We start from the raw sequence: 21,512 nt of genomic DNA, 5'->3' as shown, positions 1-21,512 counted from the left end.
CGCTTGTCGGATGCTCGTCGGGGCCGGACACTTCCGGCACGGGCTCTTCTAGGGGACGGGACCAACCGGTTCCCGAGCAGCCGGCACAAGGGCGCATGCGCAGAATCGGCGCTCTCCCCTGTGATCGTGGAGGGGCGGCGCGCATGCGCGGAATTTGTGCGCTCTCTTCCGTGTGGGAGTGGTGGGCATGCGCATGGTCGCTTGGGCTGGGTGAGGGGGTTGCAGGGTACAGCTCTGAGGCAGGGGCATGGAGGTGGCTGTGCTGTGGGCGTACCCTGTAGTTTGCTGCGTGTGAATCCTTCCAGTGTTTCCTCTGTGACTGCAGGTGCATGGGGTGAAGCCCAACACTATAAGGCAGCAGCTCCCAAACTCTGACAGGTTGCACACCACCAGTTTAAAACGATGCAAGCTGAAGTACCTCCAGCAAATTTCTATCAAATAAAGTAGTTATAACAAGTCTATTAATGCGTACCACTGACAGGTTGTCAGTGTATCACGAGTGGTATGCATACCGCAGTTCGGGAGCCACTGCTACAGAGAACTTCTAGTGAGAACCTGGATAAATGAACAGAATTCATGTTGTATCATTTGCAAATGTAATATGTTTAAAAGTTGGGAGGGATTGCAACCATTTTAGAAGACAGGGTTAGAATTAAAAATGATTTCCAAATTTCTAATGATCTCCAATTTTGACAAATAAGGAAAAACTACCTAAAATACCTGGGGGGGGAAGAGTCCAACTGGATGCAGCTGCAAGTGCATGACATCGCTGTGCTTGTGGTGCGGGTGGGTGACGCTTTCTGTGATGATGTTTTTGTGTCACGAAGCAGTTTGATGAAGACAAGCGTTTTGGCCTCAGACAGTCAGGGGTATGAAGGGTGCTATGTCTGAGGGCATTTGATGTTGCTGTTGGGAGGGGCGAGATGCTGCTGTTTTCTCCCCTGAGGATCTGTTGCCGTGCATGCTCTGATTGTGCTGCTATTGGGGTCACTGTTGAAACATCTCTCTGCTTGAGTACTGCCAAGTCCTGCAGTATCTGGTCCCAGAAAGAGCCTTGTGGATGACTAGGCTAGTCCTAGTACTCAATACAGCTGTCAATGTTACACATAGTCGGTGACGTTGCAGTCTTAATGCAGGCATTCACAAGATGTAAAGTTAAAGACATGCACTGAACCTCTGGAATATCAGGGCCCAACTGCCTGTCCTGGCCTCCACCCCACATGAAATAAGTTTTATAGGAATTACCACACTTCAGGGAGAGTCAGTGCTGTCTCTATCCTGATTTTTAGGGATTTTAATTTCATAGCAAAATATAAAGATGACTTAATCTCGCCTCTCACCTAATAAGGTAAAGTCTAAGTCTAGACAGCTATCTGGAGTCTCTGAACTACAGTGGGGTAACTAAAAAAAAAAAATGCCAATCTACCTGACACTGTAGCTGACAACACCATAACTGTAAAGACAAAACTACTCTGAGTGCACCCTCAGAGTGTGAGGAAGCTAGCTGGCTTCCTCCAGTCGGCATTTAGGAATGCGTTGCTTTTTGTTAGTTTAAGTCGCCTAACCAGTTTCTGAGAGTGCACTGCCAGAAAGGGAGCCTGGCAGGCCAGAGCTGTGCTCTGGCTGCTGGCTAGTGTCCAAGCAGCCAGCTCAGAGCCGCTGCTGCCCCAGGAGGTCCCCAGGGACCTAGGTAAGATGCTGGCCCTGACCTTCCCTGCCCCACCTGGGTCACTTTGCCACATGCTGGACCGCACATGCAGCAGTGTGCCCAGGGGCAAATAGCAGCAACACAAATATATGCTGCTGCTATTTGTCCCGCAGAAAATGTGTATGTACCCCTGCATGTGTGCGATTGTGGGGATGTGCACTTTGTGTGCCTTTGAAAATGTTGTGTCACAGATGTAGAATAGCCCCTTTTTAAAGTCCCTCTTTACACAGGGTTTATCAGCAGTCAGGGCAAAATGAATCTTAGGATAACAAGTAAAACCTCAAACCAAAAGTATCTCTTTTCCATTAGGAAATGTTGTGGTAAGAAGAGCCTACTGTTTAAACATAAACTTATACATTGTTTTCAAATACTTTGTCCAACCCTTTTCCTTGAAACTTTTAATAAAGATGTGGCATATCAAAGAGATTATTTGCTTTTGGGAAAATAAAAAATGCCTCAAAATCACATTTTGATTAAAAGGCTTTTTTTCCTTTGGAGGGACAAGTAGGTGCACCATAAATATATTTTTTTTAAGATCTCGGGATTACATGGTTAATGCTTAAATGGTTTCAGTGTATTTATATTTTCAAACAGTTTTACTGAAATAAAACTTGCATGCAGCTTTTAATTAGAAAGAAAAAAAAGGCTAGACACTGAATTTACTGGTCGATTTTAAAGGTGCATTTTGATTGATCTGGCTATGAACAATACCAGTACATCTGTCATATCAAGATAGCAATGTACTTTTCCTGTGTCATACTTAGACATTGTTTCTAATCTTCAGCCTCAAAGAAAGTGTTTAAAATGAACTGGTTCAATCTTGTCATCTTTACAATACTGTCGCTAGCTGGCTTCCTCCAATGAGCGTTTAGGAATGCGTTGCTTTTTGTTAGTTTAAGTCGCCTAACCAGTTTCTTGCAAGGTGAACTGAGAAATTTGACTTGCCCTTGCCTTTGGACTGTTGTAATATGCAAAGCACTTTTCCATTGTTTGCCTTAACGAAAGACAGCTCTAGATAACTTTCTTCTTTGTTCTGTCGTTTAGGGGACACTGCTGCTAAGGGCAGTACGCCAGGTATCTAGTATTCCTTAAACGTCTTAGTAAAAGAAATAGCTTCTTGAAGATATTTAACCATGTTAAAATGGTGCCTTCTTGTATTCATTTTTGGACTAATGCTTCTTGGAAAGCGTGTGCTTACAGCAGGTGAGTTCCTAGCTTTGTTTTTTCATTTAGAAAGTCGGTCCAAGTTACGTTGTCATGGCTGAGTCCCGGTCCAGTGCTCTTTACTGTAGAAAAGGTTGTGCAGTAGAAACATATCTAAAAAGGGACTGTGGGATAATGCCCATAGTTTTTCTCTTTTTCTGTGAGACAGGTGTGTACATACAGGATGTTCTTTTGCTGTTTTGTTGGTCAGCGTACATAATTAGCAGGCTGACTTGTTTTACCACTTGCAAGGATGGGAATTCAGAGTATGATGATGCCTGTCAGTGTTATAATGTGAATTTATGATTGGATTCCTTAATTTCACTTTGAATCACAGAAGTGCTTAAATGATGGTGTTCAAATCGTTGTCCTATGTAGTATACAAAGCAGTGTTTGTGAGAGGTGCAGTCGCTGCAAACCTCATGGTATGGTGAAAAGTAAGACATCCTTCTGCAATACGAGGGAAATACCTCTTGAAAATAATTGTGCGTTTTCCATTTATTTATTTTCATTTAGGATTCATAGTAACATATATACATATGGAGTATTTGTTAGAGGGCTACGTGTTTGTGACTAGATTACAAGAATACGTTTGTACTCCCTTCCCCTTCTATTGCCATGGTATAAATTAGAGCAGCATGTTTTAAAAATGACTTCCGTGTATATCCATGATCATATTGCAGGGGGTAAACCAAGGATTTTCCCCTCCAATATCTTGCTGAAAGTAAATTATAAGAAAATTCAATTTTATTTGACTTTTTAGGGTTACTGATGACAAAAGCAAGAATATGCCTAGTAGTTGAAAAGAAATGCAAATGTTACTACGTTCTGTTTAGAGAAAGGTGTTCTTAATGTCAAAGTGTGATCCTACAATCCTGAGTTCTCAAACCTGCTCTCTTGCTATCTCATTTCTTGTATGGCTTCAAATAAGTTACTGAACTTGTCTGTGCCTCACATCCCACATCTGTTATATGTGGACAAAAATACCAATAAATCGTATGTGAGATAAGTGGTTTGCAAAATTTAGTTTATCTTCAGAAGTCTTTCTAAGCAGAAGAGCCCTGTATACAATGAAGGCTAATTACTGGTATTTTGGAAACTGATTTTACGCATTAGATACAAACAACTAATACATTCAAAAATCCTATCAGCAGTATATACCTCAAGCATGTTTCTTCAAACCAGCTGCTTTATTTTCACTGGAGAGTCAATCTTATTTTTGTATGTGCACATTTTGGGCTCACTGTTGTACAGGCACTACAGAATATAGTAGCGGGGGAACCCCTCTACACAAAATACGTTAAACAACTTCTTCCTTTGAGTGAAGTCCCTCTACAAAGGGACTTCTTGGGAAGAACCTCTCCACCCCCCCGTAAAATTTTTAATGACTGGTGTGGTTTTGCCCCATACCTGATGGGGAATCTTGTTTTTGTTTTTTTGGGGGGAGGGTTGCTTTATTATTTATGCAATTTTGGAAAGGGTTGCTTTATTAAAATTCATTTTATAGTTTACTTTTTTTGACTCCACTGATTTCAGTGGTCTTTCTGTTGACATCAGTGGGCATTAGATTAGAGTTGCTGAGCAGACAAGAGGAAGAGAAAACTAAAACCAAGTAAAATGTTACCATTTGTTCCTGTTTGTCATTCTGGGGTCATTGTCAGAAGTCACTGAGATAACTGAAAAAATACACAGGGTGTGTCAGAGTACAATACAAAGGTCATTGGCAGGAAATAAAATGAGCCATTAAGGCTAGTAATGCTAAGTGAGTGAGAGGGAAGGAGGCTATGCAATGGGCTGAGATAGCATAAGTTGCCAGGAGCAGTTATACAGGCTCCTGAAGACAAGGATGAGAGGTCTAAATTTGATCCAGTGCAGAAAGGGACAACTGTAAGGAAGATTTAGATGGGAAAAAGAAATGACCTGTTCTTATTGAGTTCACAGAAAGTTACTTTTATTTATAATCACATTTGATTGATGTCTTCTTTATGCTTACGTCCACTCTAAAGACATTTAGATTAAACTGGTCTATTCACATCTATTTCTATAATGTCACTATATACTCATTCTAGCATATAGGCCTTTCTGGACATACAGCACCCTAAAATCTGAAATTAATAACAGCTTGGAAAAAAAAGTTTCTGCACCCAAAACGCTAACTTTTCTAGTCATTCTTTTTTTCAATTTTCTTTCTATTACTTTCAAAACGGTTTGAGATCACTTGAATTTTATAGTCTAAATGTTCTGTATTTATTAAGATAAATAAATCTCCAAACCTGCCAGGATTTATTTGCATGTTTTAATTAATTCATGTAATTATCACTTTGAATTCAAAGAGATTCAATTGCATAAGTAATAAGGAATATACCTAAATTTTTTACAGATAAATGCCTACATCGATAGCTATCATGTAAAGTTTTCTAAAAGACGCCCTTATACACATGCACACATAAATATAATGTATGTACATACACACGTTTATAAAACAGTGCCCTTTTAAATAACTATCTAGTGTGTTTGTGTGTGTGTATGTATATGTATGTATGTATATATATGAATGTATACATGCATGTTTACGTGTGTGTGTAATACATGCAACAATATCTGTGTACATGATTTGCGGTAGTAATATTTTACATCTCTACCACAAATACAAAATTGTATACAGCTATTTCCAGGGTGAAGTGGCAGCGAGGCCTAGTAGTCCTTTGACTTGGGAAGCATTATGGAAGATTTTTTCCCCTGTAGATTCAATTATTAATCAATTTATTTGAGTTAATAAAATTGATGTATTTCAGTATCCTAGCAATTTTCTGCTAAGTTGGAAAAATTAAATATTTTTTTGTGGCAGTAATACAGATTATTTTTTATTATTTTATTTGAATTACTATAGTGCCTAGGAGTCCTAATCATGGGAAGGACCCTATGATGCTTGATGCTCTACAGTGGAATAAGTAATTTGATGAAATGGGCAATTTGTGAAGAAAAATTATCAATAATGTTGGTAATGGCATCTGTTCATCAGCAAGTGATGGTGGATATTGCAGCTATTCTACTGACTGATGGTGCATTTTCTCTTGTGGCTGTAGAGACCGATGTTAGACTTGCACGTCCTGCCACAGTAGTCAGAGGTGTACCTAGCATTTAGGACTACTGTACTGACAGGCTGTTTCCTTTGGTCACATTTGTAATTTGAGTAACCATTTGTCATCATGATGTTGGACTCCATTATTAAGAAGGGAGCGCCACCTTGTCCTGTCTCCTACTAAGGCTTCCCAAAAGTTTGGGGCAATTCCAAAAGCCTTCATGTCCTGCTTGCAGACGTCTGTGAGGCACAATTTTGGGCAACTTACTTTTCTCTCCTCACCTGCAATTTGCCCATACAGGATGTCCTTTGGGATACACCCATCTTTCATTCTGTGGTGATGGCCAAGCCAGCATAGGTGCCGCTGTTTGAGTAATGCAGTGATGGTTGGCAGGTTGGCTTTGAGGTCTGTGTTGGTAATTCTGTCCTGTCACTTGATGTCAGGGATTTGCCACAAGCAGTGTAGGTGGAAGCTGTTCAGCTTCTTTTCTTGATGTGCATATGTTGAGCATGTGTCACTGCTACATATAAAGACACTGAGGATGCAGGCTTTGTACACAAGCAGCTTAGTTTTGATTGTGAGTTAATATATTGTTCCAGACTCATTTGGAGAGCTTACTGAAAGTGGTAGCAGCCTTTCCAATGTGCACATTTAGCTCTTCATCCAGTGATAAGTTGTCACTCGCTGTGGATCCAAGGTAGCAGAATTTGTTCACTGCTTTGAAAGGTGTGTTGTCCAGGCTAATAGATGGTGACTGGTGAACACCCTGTCCTAAGCCTACAGTGTGGCTGGCATGGAAGGAGCGTATTGTACTGAGTAATGTTGCAGGGTACGCAGTCTCTACCAGGACTTTGAACAAACCTGTTCTGCTGATAGTGTTGAAGGTTTTTGTCAGGTTGACAAATGCTATATACAGTGGCTTATTTTGTTCTTTGTGTTTTTCTTGTAGTCGGCATAAGGAGAATGTCATGTCCACTGTTGATCTCCCTGCTCTAAATCCATACTGTGATTCCAGGTAGATGTGGTTAGCAAGTTATTGCAAGCATTTCAGGATGACTTTGGCAAAAGTCTTTCCTGTGACACGGAGGAGAGAGATGCCGCTGTAATTGTTGCAGTCACCCTTGTCTCCCTTGTTCTTGTAGAGAGTGATGACGTTACCATCTTGCATGTCCTAGGGTACTTGCCCTTCCCTACAGCAGCACACTTGGAGTTGATGAAGATGTGGTAGCAGGCCTTCCCACACTTGAGGACCTCAGCCAGGATGCCATCCTCCCCTGGTGCTTTTCTGCTTGCTAGAGAGTCTGTGGCCTTACAAATTCTTCCGCTGTAGATTCTTTGTGTAGCTGTACCAGTGCACTTAGAGTTGGAAGTTGATCCACTGCCTCTTCTGAAATGTCTGTTTCATGGGAATGAAGCTCTAAAAAATATTCAGTCCAGTGTGACATGTTAGTTCTTACCAGTGATTTTTACTTTGCCGTCTCAAGACTTGAGGGGGGCGACTTTAGTGACAGTTGGGCCAAGGGCTTTATTCTGGCTGTGATACATAACTCACAGGTTTCATGTGTCTGAGGCAAACTGTATCTCTCAACACAGGTCACTCCAGTACTGATTTGCTCTGTGTCTGGCTGTTTTCTGTACCATTGCCCTGGCATGCTTCAGCTTAGCCTTGAAACTTTATATTGGATTCTGATTGTCTTTTAGGTAGGCTGTGTTCTTGGCCTCAACAAGTGGTAGCATCTCTTCCAAGTGTGCCTCAAATCAGTCTTTATTTGATAATTTCTTTTTCCCAAATACTTCTGTGGCTGTTTCCTGGCTGACTGCTCTTAGTCCACTCCAAGTTCCTTCAGCATTTGCAGTTGATGCTTTCACAGACATAGCTAGCTCAAAGATCATTTGAAAGTCAAGGCACTTCTTTGGACTTTTGTCCTGTGTAGAAGTTATCTGTATCATCTAAACTTGCCTGTAAAGTTGGTGCATAAGTGCTAATGATGTTAACAAAACCATCAGTTGACTGTAGTCAGAGTGAGATGATGCAATCTGGTGTTGCAGGAGGGTCTCGATGGTTTTGACCAACCTGTTGCAGACTGCGAATCCGACCCCATGTAGGCAAGTAACATCTGCACTCCTGCCTTCCCAGAAAAAGGTGTCGTTTCCTCATGAATGGAGTCTGAGTTGCCCAGTCTTGTCTCTTGCAAGGATGCACTGTCAATTTTAAGTTTTTGCAGCTCTCAATCAATCTTCCAGACATTGTCCATCATTTATAAATTGTCATTCATGCTAGGACACATGGTCCTGACACTCCAGCTTCCCAGCTGAAAGGTTTTAAAGTTTCTTGTCTTGTTGCTTGGTACTTCACTTGCCATCTGTTTTTCGATTTTTGGTCTAGCCCTGCTCACCAAATGAGGCAGACGCACCATGGTGGATCAGCACCTTACTGGCTGAGGGCTATCCATCTTAAGGCAGGTGGTAGCTGACTGGTGGAACACAATTGATGCCTCCCACCAATGAAGGTGACCCATGGCTCTCTACTCTATGCCAGTTGAGTTGAGCTTATAACCTGTGACTGCCCCCTTCTGTGTTGTACCCATGCAAGTAGCAAAGATGGGGTATCCTCCCCGTTCCATTTTGGCTGCAATGGCCTGGGCAGTTGGTATGGAGACACTTGAGTTACCCATAGTATCAGTGTTCCCCTCTCAGCCAACTGATTGATCCCAAAGGGAAGGCATAAGCCAGTATATTTGGAGCCAGCTTGGCTGCAGGAGCTGCCGGTACGAAGATCTTCAATCAGTCTGCCTTTCGGGACTCCGCTCCTAGACTGGTTGCCGACCAAGGCTGGAGAACCCAGTCCATCCTGCCATGACATCTGCCTTTTGGTGTCATTTCCTTCAGCAGGGTTAAGGACTACTACCCCCCTCTGGATTGCTCCTTCACCCAAAGCTATCGGCACCATAGAAGTTGCTTGTTTATTTCCTGCCACCTAGTTCTCAGCGATGAAAGCTGCAAGTAGTATCATTTACTGTCATGACAGTAGCAGATCTAGTCTGGTCTGAACTGAGAGTGTCAATAATATTAATATTTAGATAATAACATGTAATGTGGTTAAAATATTCTAAATGTGCAACCATAATTTGGATTGCTAATCACTTGGATAATCACAGAAACCCATTAACCGATAGAGAAACAATACACATAGTGTATTCAATTAGGAAAAATTCACATATTCAATTAGAAATGGAGGTGTAATGATTGTAACTACATAGCTGAAAGGAAAATTCAGCACAGATTCAGAGTGAAGGAACATCTAGCATTCATATTCTCCTGTTTCATACATTGCTTTCTGTTCTGGTGCTATACCCACTGATGAGAAAAAGGCAAAATCGCAGCAATGCAAGCTGTAATGCATTGTCCCAAAGATTGGTAGCACTTTCAATTGTAAGACCTTGTTTTCAGGTGTTTGTTATTTTGCAGATTTAAACCATTTGGTCTGACATTTTCCATGCTATTTCTGAGAATGAGATTGGGGGGGGGAAATCATTATTTTGCCCATGTTAGGAAAAGCAATCCTTACAACTGTTCTATAGAGAAGTTTTATTATCCCCATAATCTCAGTGAAGGTGTTGACATTTGGCTGGGACAGATCACCCTGATGTCAGGAAACAAATGGTTTTCCTTCTTTTTAATCTACCTAAATTATACATGTCTCAGAAAAATCAGAGTTTTAACATGCTCTGTAAAGATTTGTTAGATCTGGGTAGCTAAATTATCTGTGTTGTCTTCACTGAGCATGCTATGCTAAGGACAAAATGGTAGGGGGTGGGGCAGGGACAGAGGGCTTTGGCACTTGTCCTCATTAGTAATGGAATGGACACCTTTGTTAAAGTTACGTGGCTGTCACAGGCAGACAAGATTCTTTGGAGAAATCTGATATCTTTTATTAGAATTTTTTAGTTGGTCTAATAAAAGATATCAGATTTCCCCAAAGAACCTTGTCTGCCTATGCCCTTAGATCAACACGGCTACTACCTACACCCCTGTAACATGGCTGTCACAGTCATTTTTTAGTAGGTTTTATGGCAGAAATGTTTGCAGGGAAGGAGGAAATCCATAGAAAGTTGACCAAGGTGACTTGCTGCTTGCCTACAGCGCTAACTATATTACCCCAGTTGGAAGTGCCAGCTCACAGGAGCTGCAATGCCCCCATTCTTTCCTACAGACCAATAGTTGAATTACCTATTTCCTGTTCTTGTGCAAGCTCTCTCCCTCCCACTACTATATGAGTAACAGGGTGCTTTATAAATCAAAGAGTTTTTTGGGATTCATGGTGACCCCTGTGACTGCTGTGACTAATCTGTAGCCTCACTCATCATTTCTGAGCCTCAGCATTCCTTTGCTGTCCTAGGAAATAGCTCTACAACTCATAGCTGAAACAGGTGTCTTCATCCACTTCAGTGGCCGGAGAGCTGCGTTATAATACTACCAACTCTGCTTGCAATGAATCTAAAGCACATAACCCAATTGTTGTTTTAGTGGGGGGGAGGGGGATGCATGCAAAATGCTTCTAGATGATGACATTTCTGTATACAATGTTTTTAGCATTGCTTTTTAAATAGAAATTCCTATGTTAAAAAGATGATGGTTACAAAGTCAGCTACTCAGAAAGTTTACTGTGTTTACCACCAACTTTACTATGGCCTTAACCATGAGACTGTCCTTTCTTTTCCTGCAGATAATTTGCCTCTGATGAAAACTAATTTTCTGCAGGTGCCATTGTGAATTTGAAAGATTTGTGCATAATTTACCCTTTCTGTTAATTTAGAGATTTTGAATTTTGTTTTCAGGTGCACTTTCCCATCAGATGTCAACCGTTTCTGCATTTGAAATCATCATCCCTCAGCGTTTGATGGGTAGAGAGAAACGTAACACACATTTCCCTGAGGTTTGTTTCTCCATCCAGACTTTCCTTTTGATGACTTTACCATTAATGTCATACTAGAGTATATATGTGAATGTTTGTGAAAGCATAGACTCTTCAGTACAGAATAATTTGCATTATCATTCTGATACCTCTTGTCACACTTCATAGTTGTAAATTCTGTCATGCTGAGGAATCAGCTTCAAAACAGTCCTGATGGTGATCTTAATAACACACAACATGCCTACAAGTGTTTTGGTCAGGTTAAGCAAGTGACGGAAACTGAACTGACATTTTCCAAACTGTTCGTGTTTGATAGTTAAACAAAGGACTTCCACTAGTGCCTTTTATCAATGCTAAAGGCCAAACTGCTTGTCTAACGCAAACAGTCACATTTAATGCAGTGGGGCTAAATGAGTAAGGTAGGTGGGATTTGACCCTGAATGTCTAAGAAATATTAACAGACAGCTGAGCTAGCTAGGCCTATGTTAGAACTGGAATGTTCCCAAGGCGATGCAGATGTACTGATAAAGAAACTATTAACCAGTTCAGCAAAATAAGTTTTGCAATATTAATCATCTGAATATTGTTCATTTGTTGATTTGTATATGGATGCCAGAAGCCATTCTGTCATAGTTAAATATATAACGCTATCCAAAGAGCCAAACCTGGCTGTTTATTGTTCCAGGTTTAATTTTTCCATTATCTAACCAAGATAAAAGTAAAGGCATCAGTTCTTCAGAGTATATAACTGTATATTGGCAGCCTGGGTTTGAGGTTAATAGTTATTTTCTGTTTCCTTTTACTAGCACAGCTTTTCTGTACATCTGGCTTACCAAAGATATCTAATATCTTGTGAAGCTTACTTTCCAGTTGTTTTATTATTTATTTGTATGAAGTTTTCCTAGCTGAACAATATTTAACATTTCAACAAAAAGTAAGGGAAAGAATGTTGCCATTGTTTGGAATATAGAAAATATGACATTATAAAAATAACTCAAACTGGGTGCATCTACATGTGCATATTAATGTGCAGCAATAAACCTGTGCATATCACGCTGGAGTTTACTGCTCCTAGGTGTCTCGTTTACACATGCTTTCGGGACCGTAGCACATTGAGCCAGGTCGGAGCAGCCCTGGCTGGCAGGGGGTCCCAGGAGTCAGCCTACGAGCCTGGGGCTGTTCTGACCTGGCTCAACATGCCGCAGAGGAATGAGCTGGGGCACAAGGTGCTACAGTGCGGGGCTAGCTGGCAGGCAGCCTCTTCACTGAAGCACCCTCGTGCCCTAGCCAGCCAGGTCAGTGTATGTTGCTGGGCATGAAAAACCTCAGCAGCAGGATAATACTTGTATTTAGAAGTACTAACCTGATGCAGAGTTCATTAGTTTTCTACGGCCTAATAGGGCCACATGAATAGATGTCAAGATGTTTACTACAGAGGTAATTAGGCAATTCCGCAGGAAACATGTAAAGACACAGTAAAGATGCACCCATACCTATGTAGTAGAAATAGTGAGATCTGAAGTTTTAGAAAACATGGAATTTATGCTTTGGTGGAAAACTAAATGACCAAGCGATATTTCTGTTTTATTTTGCTTTTAGGAACATTCAGATGACAATCTCTCTTATTCAGTTCAAACTGAAAATGGAACATATATCCTACAACTAAAGAAAAATAAGTAGGCTACATGATGGATTAAGCAATGTTTCAATGTTTGATTTTACCTGGTACTGACTAATGATTCTGTTTTGTACTGAAGGTGGTTTGGAGTAGGCCAGGGGTTCCCAAAATGTTGTACATGTACCCCTTGTGATACGCAAGACATCTCTAGGGGGATGCGGGAGCAATTGCATAATGGTGGTTTTCATTTTCATTTTAATAGTAATTGGCAATTAAGGGGTTAAAATATTAAATGTATGCTGGTAAATCTGGAAGGGAGTACACAATGAGAAAAAGTTTGGGAACCTCTGGAGTAGGCCATTTAGAATAGTATGAGAGAGAATTAAAGTGAGGATAATGAAGAAATAGAATTTAATGACAATGAATAAACATTGTATATTGGTGCTGCTTGAAAATGTAAAAAAAAAGTGGGAAAATGTTTCTTGTTTTCCTTAAAAATAAATTCTGATGAAATTTTCATTAGTACCACTGTATGTAAAAACTATATATTTCAAAATTTCCTTTCTGCAAAATATAAATTAACGGAGCAGTGGGATTCTCTCCCCTTACCACAAGGGACAAGAGTTAATGTTATCAAAGGCCAGGCTAGAAGTCTGTCAAAGCTGAGTGCCACAACAAGGATATGTATACCTTGAAATACATTTTGTTAACCAATCTTCCCCTTTTATTTCAAAGGATTTGTCTAATTTTGCTATTATATACCTCAAATATTCTTTAACAGTCCACCAATTCAGCCAATAACTTAAATAATGCATAAAGTAAAAACAAAAAGATGGCTGTATATTTTTACCAAAAAAATCCTTTTTAAAGGTAACTTATTCTCTGAATGATGCATACTAGGGCTGTGCAAAATTTCGCCAGCTGTTTTGTTTTGACGCTGTTTCGACTCATTTCAAGCTCAAAATAGTGAAATCGAAAACGAAGCAGAGGGCTTCAGAACAGCCTCAAAATGAGACAGGGTGAGTTTCAAAGCAGCAGCCAGGTGGTGGGAGGCAGGGGAGAGCCAGGGCTGTGCTCTGAGTGGCTCTGTGCAGCCCCATGTGGCTTAGCCCGGTGGGGAGCGCAGCCCTGGCTCTCCCCACTGCTGGGCTGTACTCCCTGGGGCTGGCAGAGCCGATCGGAGTGTAGTGCTGGTTCTCCCTGCTTCCTGCTGCCAGGCTGTGCTCCAGTCGGCTCCACCAGCCCCATGGAGCTCAGCCCGGTGGTAGGAGATGGGTAGAGCCAGGGCTGCATTCCACCTCCTGCCACTGGGCTGAGTTCCATGGGGCTGTGAGCTGCTGGGTGCTGAGCCCGGTGGAGGGAAGTGCAGCGTAGGCCCCGGGGCTGCATCCCTCCTCCCTCCACCAGGCTGCAAGCTGCTGGGAACCCAGCCTCCACCGGGCAGGGGAACCCAATGGCTTGTAGCCTGGTGGAGGCGGGTGGGGTGCAACCTGGGGGCTGCGCTTTGCCAACCTCCACCAGGGTGGATTCCCAGAGACTTGCAGCCTGGTGGAGAGAGGTAGGGTGCAGCCCGGGGCTGCACTTTACCTCCACCTGGCTCGGTTTCCAGCCACTTGCAGACCCGTGAAACTGAGTCCGGTGTGGAATAGCAGAGCACGGCGCCAGGGCTGCACTATCCCTCCCTCCACCGGCTCAGTTCCCAGGGCCAGTCCCAGGCAGCAGCAGTGGCAGCCTCCCGCCTGGGTTGCGGGGCTCTGCCGGACTTCTCCCCCAGGTGTGAGGCTGTTTCTCCTCCAGTTTCATGCTTCCATATTATAGCCTGGACGAAATGTCAAAACATCAAAACTGTTTCAATGAAACAAAATGGATCAGTGCCTTTGAAACAAAACAAAACTCGAAACGAAACACTGTTCTGTAGAAACAGAAGTCGAAGTGAAACGGTGCTGTTTCGCTAGCCCTAATGCATAATCCTGTCCTTTGCCACGTATACTACTCGGGTACTTAATATATTAACAACATATTTTCCTAAAGTATTTTAAGTAATTTTTTAAAGACTTTTAAAGCAGTAAAAGTTTATTTGTGTTTCCAGAAAGCTTGTTAGCGAAGACTTTGTGTTAAATACGTATAGCAAAAATGGGCAGTTGGAAGCTACCCACTCAAAAATCAAGGTACTGTACTTTTAAAATTTCTGTGTTAAATTCGCTTTCCTTGCCACAAGGGACAAGAGTTAATGTTATCAAAGGTCAGACCAGAAGTCTGTCAAAGCTGAGTGCCACAACAAAGATGTGTATACCTTGAAATACATTTTGAAACAAAGACTAAAAATATGCAAACATTCATTCTGGTTGTAGTTTATTTTTCATCACAGAGAAGTGAAAACTGCTTGAGTTTGAGCACCAAAAACAAAACAAAAATTTAAGATGTACAAAGAAAACCTAGGGAAGAATAATAGCTTTCTTAGAATTTGGATCACAGAGATCTCCTTGATCACTCCTTACTCCTGTAGCAACCAGGGGGAGCTCCAGGCTCCCCTGGGGGCTGGCAGGGAGCATGAGGGTTGGTCCTGATGTGCACAGGGCCAGCAGAGCTTTGCCAGCTGCAGCAACAGCTGTCTCCTGGCCCTGTGAACATTGGGAGGGATCCTGATGTGTAAGGGGTCAGGAGACAGCTGCTGCTGCAGAGCTTTCCCAGCCCATGCACATGGGAGCAAGCCCCATGCTCACTGGGGTTTCCCCATGCAGGTTGGGGCTGGCTGGGAGCTGTCCTGCTTCTGGGGCAGCTCCCAGTCAGCCCACAGCTGGAAGGAAAGCAGAGAGCTCCCCAGTCCCCGCACTGCTTAGCTCCTGGCTTCTATGGGGAGCCAGGAGCTGAGCAGGGGAGAGAGGGGCAGAGAGCTATCCCATCCCAGAATCCAGGAGCTGAGCAATGCCAAGACCAGGGGAGTTCCCCATCCCCTGTGGCCCCCTGATGTTGGAGCTGACTGGAGGCAAATTTGCTACCAGTCTGTCTCTACAAAAGTATTACTATGCAGTATCTACTGCGCAGTTAGTTTACTACCTGTATTTACAGGTAGTAGCTAACTGGACAGTAGACTAATTAATGTACAGTAAATAGTGCACACATGTAGACGATGATGCTTTACAGTGCAGTTGATTAGTCTACTGTGCAGTAAAGTGTCTCATGTAGACATGCCCACTGAGTAAGAAAGACCAAATCCTATTTATTCCAAGTGCTGTCCTCCAAGAATAATCCCATGGAAAAAACTGGGACTATTGCAGGGTAAGGCAATCTCTAGCCTCAGTAAAATTAAATATTGTACAAATAATAGGTTTGTTATATTGTTAATTATGTGGTTTCATTATGTTTCAGACACACTGTTATTATCGAGGTGTTGTTGAAGGAGCTGCTGAGTCTATGCTAGCCCTTAGCACATGTGATGGCCTTAGGTATTATTGTTTCCTTTTGCTTTTCAGTGTATTATTGGCTGGACATCAGGGCAATTTATTGTTGCTCATAGTTTCCATTTATATAAGAATGAATAGACCTATACATGCCCAGAGTGTAGCTCAAACAATTCTACAGACCTGGTTTTCAAGGGCAGGGGTTGAGTTTTCATAAAAGCACTTAGTATTAGCCTAACTGTTTGCATTTAATTCACAGGTGAGCAGGTTTTGGAAATTTCCCCCTAGAGCTCACAGCATACAGTGCTGCATTTTGTGGCAAGTAGCACAAAATGTTGCACTGAGGCTGTTGCAAATGAATTGTGTGCAGCAGAAAACATGTATAGGCATTAGATTTCTACCAGGAGAATCGCCATTCTCCAAGTAGAAATGACAAGCATATGAGTATGTGTTGATTCAGTTTCTTCCAGGAGAAACATGCCCCTTATGTGAGATCTTCCAGGGGTCAAGTTGGAAGATCTCACTTGTAAGACAGTTTCTCTTGCAAGAATGATCATATGTATGCTGCCCTCCTGGTTTAGTCCAGGAGGGGAAGGAGACAGCAGAAGCTGACCAGGACTTGGGGTTTGTACTGTTGCTCCTCTCCTCTCCCACACTGGTCTGGGAGGGGAGCAGTGAGGCAGTGCTCTCCACCTCTTCCCCAGACAAGGGACTTCCTGGTGTGGAGAACAGGATGAGGGCTTTGGCCCACTGTTCCCTGCACTCCAGGAGAGGCTGCAGGCACCATCTTTGTAGTGCTGCACTGGCAAAAAGCTCCTCACGGCATGGGCGCTTTGAGATATTATGTCATTTGCCCCATTCTGCATTAATACGTGCTCCCCACTGGCTCGCAGTCTAGGAGTCACTCATGTTGGAAGTAGTGGGGGGCTTTGCTGCACTACTTCAGACTGATCCTTGGTCTGGGGAAGGCACAGAAACCAGGGGAGAGGGGCAGCTGCAGGCTGAATGCCTCTACTGTTCCCTTGCCTGGGATGATTTCTAGCAGTGGAAATTTCTCAAAAATGTCCACCACTGGAAATGAACATCCATAGGTAGTGTTCCACTGGAAGGTAGAGCAGCCCACAAAGGTGAGGTGAGACTAGATCTGGTACACATCACATTTGTGGTATATACCCCAAGGGTGTGCTTGCCTCACATAGGTACAGAAAAGAGGGCACTGAGCACTTGGAAGAAAGGGAAGGGGGAAAGACCTGTTACTGGCCTGTTCCAACCCTCCACTATCCTCATGAAATGGGTGTGTAAAGCATAAGTTACTAAACTGGAATAGTCTTTTTTGGAGCAGCTCTGCAACTGTTCTACATGCTAGCCTCTTATTAACTTAGTAATTCTCAGGCTTATTTAAAAAAACAAGTCCCATTTTGCCTCTTGAGAAACTGTTTTACATAAAAAGAATGCAAGGCAACTGTACACATCTTTTTAACACAATACTAAGAATGTCATAGTTATGAAATATTCAACTGTTGCTTATTCAGCTACTAGTACCTTTAAAAGTGGGGGAGGTTCTGTTGGATAAGTTGTCACGCCTTTATGTTTTTAGGGGAATCCTCTATGTTGGTGACAAATGGTATGGAATAGAGCCATTTGATGGATCAGCTATGTTTGAACATATGTTTTATCAGTTAGAACATGCTCAGCAAACCTCTTTCCTGTGTGGTGTGCCCAATGACAACCTGCACCATGAAGTACATGTGAAGAATTTTCTTCTGCATTCAGAAGTTTCACATGCAAATTTTAGTAGTAAAAAGCTTCTTAGGGTAAGACTCTGTGTTTCTCTTTTGGACCTGAACATTTTTAATAACATTCCTTGGGGCTGCTTAGATGGCCAGAAGAGCCATGTTAGCTGACTTTCTGGTGTTTATTTCTAGTGTAGAGTCATTTCAAGTGACATAGGTATGTCTGTCAAGCAGTCTATCCCATTTCAGGGACCCCAGCACAGGTAGAACACATTTGGGCTCTGGGAATCCTCAGAGAAGGAAAAGCAGATTCTGTAGAGACTGTTGCTGTTAAGTCTGATTTAGGACAATGTTTGAAGCTGATTTAAGATGTACCAGAGGGGAAAAATGGCCCCAGTTAGTCATGAAATTGGACATAAAGGGGACAATAAGAGACCATCCTCTGAGTTTGGCTGCGTCTAAAGTACTTAACTGCAGAGTTAAAGTTTAAAGCTCAGAAAAACTGACTATTGAGATTGCCATTGAGATACCGTGGGGGTCATCACCTTATAAATATATGCAATAACTTGGCAATAAAAATAGTAACAAAACTATTGACTAACTAGTGGTTAAAATAACCAATTGCATGTTTCTGACTTGCAGAAAAAGCGATCTGCGTTGCCACAGAAAAACTATGTGGAACTCTTTGTCGTTGTGGATAACAACAGAGTAATATTTTTTCTATAATATAAAATCATATTAAATGTATTTATTTATTTACTCTCTCTGACATCCTGATGTTGAATTTTACAGTACTTGCAGAAGTTGTCCAATGCTACAGCTGTGCAAAAGGAAGTAATTGAGCTGATTAATTATATTGACGGGGTAGGTCAGTTCTATCACCTCAACATTCAGTTATCTGCTTTATCATGCTTTACAGAAGAAATGCAAGTCATTGTTCTATTACTGTGGTCTGGGTTTGTGTTTTAGTTGGATGTTATAAAACATAAGACACAGATGTGTAAGTAACGTAAAACAATTAATTTACATGGAGACAGACCTCTGATAGGCAGGAGACAGGGCTTGCGGATAGGGAGGAGCAATTTTAGCCCAACTCTGACACTCTCCTCTTACTTCCGTCTTATCCTCTGTGACTAGGGTGTGCAAGACCTTCTTGGAGAATAGCTGAACAGACTGGGCTAGGGCCTGTGCTGAGAGAATTCTTCTTTGGCATCATATAGGGTTTTTAAAGCCCAGTATCAAGGGGCTACAAGAATATATCTATGAGTCTCCATTATTATAGACAACCTTTATTTACTCAATTAAAACTCCTACTCATGACCATATAGATTGTGACTGAGTAAACGTAGCAAGATTTTGCCTGACTTGCACTGAGCACTGACTGTTTAAATTAATTGCTTCTTACATTTCTATTGTTTCAATTATCAGAATGCTGAACTGCTAATTGTGTTATCATTGTTCATAACCCATTTTAAACTCATTGGCATGTATGCACAGTAACTATTGTGTATTTTCAGATGTACAGTGCACTAAACATCCAGATTGTCTTGGTTGGGATAGAAATCTGGTCAGACAAAAATCGCATAGCAGTAATGGAGGGTTCAGCTGGAGATGTGCTGCAAAGATTTGTTTCTTGGAGAGAGAAAGATCTCCTTAAGCGATCAAGAAATGATGCTACCCATCTCATAATGTAAGTTTTGGCCCATTAGAAAACTTGTTTTCTGACTGCCAGAAGTGTAATATTGTCTGTGTATGTGAAACTTTAATGCTTATTTCATGCTTTGGTTCCAATCGTATAATTCATTTTTAATTAACTGAGAAACAATATCTAGCCAGTATACCACACTCACAGTTCTCTGATCAAGGACCTAACTTCCCAGTTCTGTTGAAGTCTGTGAGAAATTTTCCATTGACCTTGATAGGACCACAATTTCTCTTGGAATGTTTGGTCAGAGTCATTGATACCCTTTTCACTAGAAACTGACACATATTCTGGTATGGTCTCAGCACAGCACATATGTTCTGTTCTTATTTTGCAGAGGGAGAGATTCCTTTGGTGGAATTCTTGGAATGGCTTTTATAGGTACAGTCTGTTCTCAGGTCCATGGAGGGTCAATCAGCACTGTAAGTACGGCACTTCTCAATTCCTAAATGTAGGGCTCTCTACAGAAGATCTATTTATCCCTTTTGTTTGGAGCATAGAGGTTTATTATGATGGTTTGTTGGGTTTCCTGTGCACAGACAGAAGCATGTGAGGCTGTTCATATGGATTCCCCTTGCCAAACCCCTCTCCCTCATGCACCAGTTTGCTTAAGTCAGATATACCTTAAAGCATATTTCAACTGTATTTTTAAATGTGTCTGTCTTAAGATGATCTAGAAGAGGCTTGTTCTCTAAACTGTACATCTGAGATAGACAGTACTTTTAGATGGCAATTGTGGCAGGACCATCCCTAGGGGTGCCGTGACCTCCCCTAGTGCCCTTGCCTACCGTGCCAACTTGGGCCTTGAATGCACCCTCCATCTTGCCCGCCACGTCTTTGCTCTTATTATTATTAATGGGAGGCTGCCTTCCTGCCCTCCTTGGCACGGGGCTGGTCTCGCTATACCGGGATTCCGTTCTAAGTAGCCCGCTCCTTCTCGGGCTTACTCGATATACTCGTTCCTTCTCTCCAGGGCCTTCCACAGGGCTCGCCCCCTTCTGGGGCTTTCCCCTCCTAGGCTGTGCCCCACTGGGGCTCTTCCCAATGTAATATACACGACCTCTCCCGGGGCCTGTCTGATGTCCAATATACACGCCCTCTCCCGGGGCCAGCTCCAAGATACTCGTGCTCTCCCCCCCACCGAGGCCTTTGCTCGCGCCTCGCGCGCTCCTCTGCCCGCACTGGGGCCCTTGCTTGTGCTCGTTGCCTGCACTGGGGCCCTCGCTTGGGCTTCTCGCGCTCTCCTCCCACACTGTGGCCTTTTTCGCGCTCCTCACGCTCCCCGGCCCACACTGGGGCCCTTTCTCGCGCTCGTCGGCCGCACTGGGGCCCTTGCTCGCACTTCTCGCACTCGTCGCCCGCACTGGGGCCCTTGCTTGCGCTTCTCGCGCTCTCCACCCGCACTGGGGCCTTGTTCGCGCCTCTCGCACTCCCCTGCCCGCACTGGGGCCCTTGCTCGCGCTCGTCGCGCCCATCACCTGCACTGGAGCCTTCTACGCCTGACATGGGCTTCCCAAGGTTGGGGCTCAGGCGGGCTCAGCCTCACCTGGCCCCCAGACCCGCCTTCTCGGGTCTATGCCCCACTGGAGCTCTTCCCAGTTGGGGTTCCCAATTGAGGCTCGTCCCAATATCGCCCCACTGGGCTGGGGTCGGGATCCCCCCCACTCTCAGACCCGCCTTCCTGGGCCTGTGCTGCACTGGGCTTCTGCCTCTACCGAGCTCTTCCCGAAGCTGCCCACACTGGGCTGGGGTCGGGACACCCCCACAACGCGGCACCCTTGGTGGTGCCAGGAACACCCCCACTTTACTGGGGAACTCCTGATGAGGCCTCCTCCACCCCTACAGCCTCGCCCGGTCCTCCAGTGTAATAATCACAACAACCCGAAACAGAAACTCAAAGCCCCTCGGCTACAACGTAAATCTTAAGCCAACCTGGCTAACCTTCTATCATCCCTGTCAGGGTCCTCCTCTCCACCCTGTATCTGCACGCTGGCGCACAACACTGCCCTGCTCGCTCTAGCAGAGCTCTTGCTCCTTAGGCTGCCAGAGGGGAACTGCCTCTGGTCTCAGCTTTCTCTGTTTATGAAGGCCAGGCCCTGCCCCCTGGCGGTCAGCTGACACAGTTGCTTTGGCAACTCACAGCTGTGCT

At 43.2% G+C, this 21,512-nt stretch overlaps 1 protein-coding gene across 2 annotated transcripts in view; it reads left to right on the top strand.

Moving 5' to 3' along the window:
- Window positions 1–21,512, top strand: part of LOC149860031 (disintegrin and metalloproteinase domain-containing protein 9-like) — a 49,191-nt gene that overhangs the window by 144 nt on the left and 27,535 nt on the right. The window contains exons 1-10 of one of the 2 annotated variants that reach the window (XM_090057871.1): window positions 39–2,911; window positions 10,833–10,930; window positions 12,509–12,585; window positions 14,617–14,695; window positions 15,897–15,973; window positions 17,526–17,742; window positions 18,304–18,369; window positions 18,454–18,525; window positions 19,179–19,351; window positions 19,701–19,785. In XM_090057871.1, the coding sequence (XP_089913997.1) occupies window positions 2,842–2,911; window positions 10,833–10,930; window positions 12,509–12,585; window positions 14,617–14,695; window positions 15,897–15,973; window positions 17,526–17,742; window positions 18,304–18,369; window positions 18,454–18,525; window positions 19,179–19,351; window positions 19,701–19,785 (1,014 nt within the window). In that variant the 5' untranslated portion in view covers window positions 39–2,841. Of the gene's footprint in view, window positions 1–38; window positions 2,912–10,832; window positions 10,931–12,508; window positions 12,586–14,616; window positions 14,696–15,896; window positions 15,974–17,525; window positions 17,743–18,303; window positions 18,370–18,453; window positions 18,526–19,178; window positions 19,352–19,700; window positions 19,786–21,512 lie in introns of those variants that run through there. The other variant, XM_090057872.1, reaches the window with a different exon arrangement.

Source organism: Crocodylus siamensis, chromosome 7 (genome assembly GCF_052110815.1).
Source record: "Crocodylus siamensis isolate JL-2025a chromosome 7, ASM5211081v1, whole genome shotgun sequence".
NCBI lineage: Eukaryota > Metazoa > Chordata > Crocodylia > Crocodylidae > Crocodylus > Crocodylus siamensis.
Note: the sequence above shows the minus strand (reverse complement) of the source record. Positions and strands in the feature narration are given on the sequence as shown.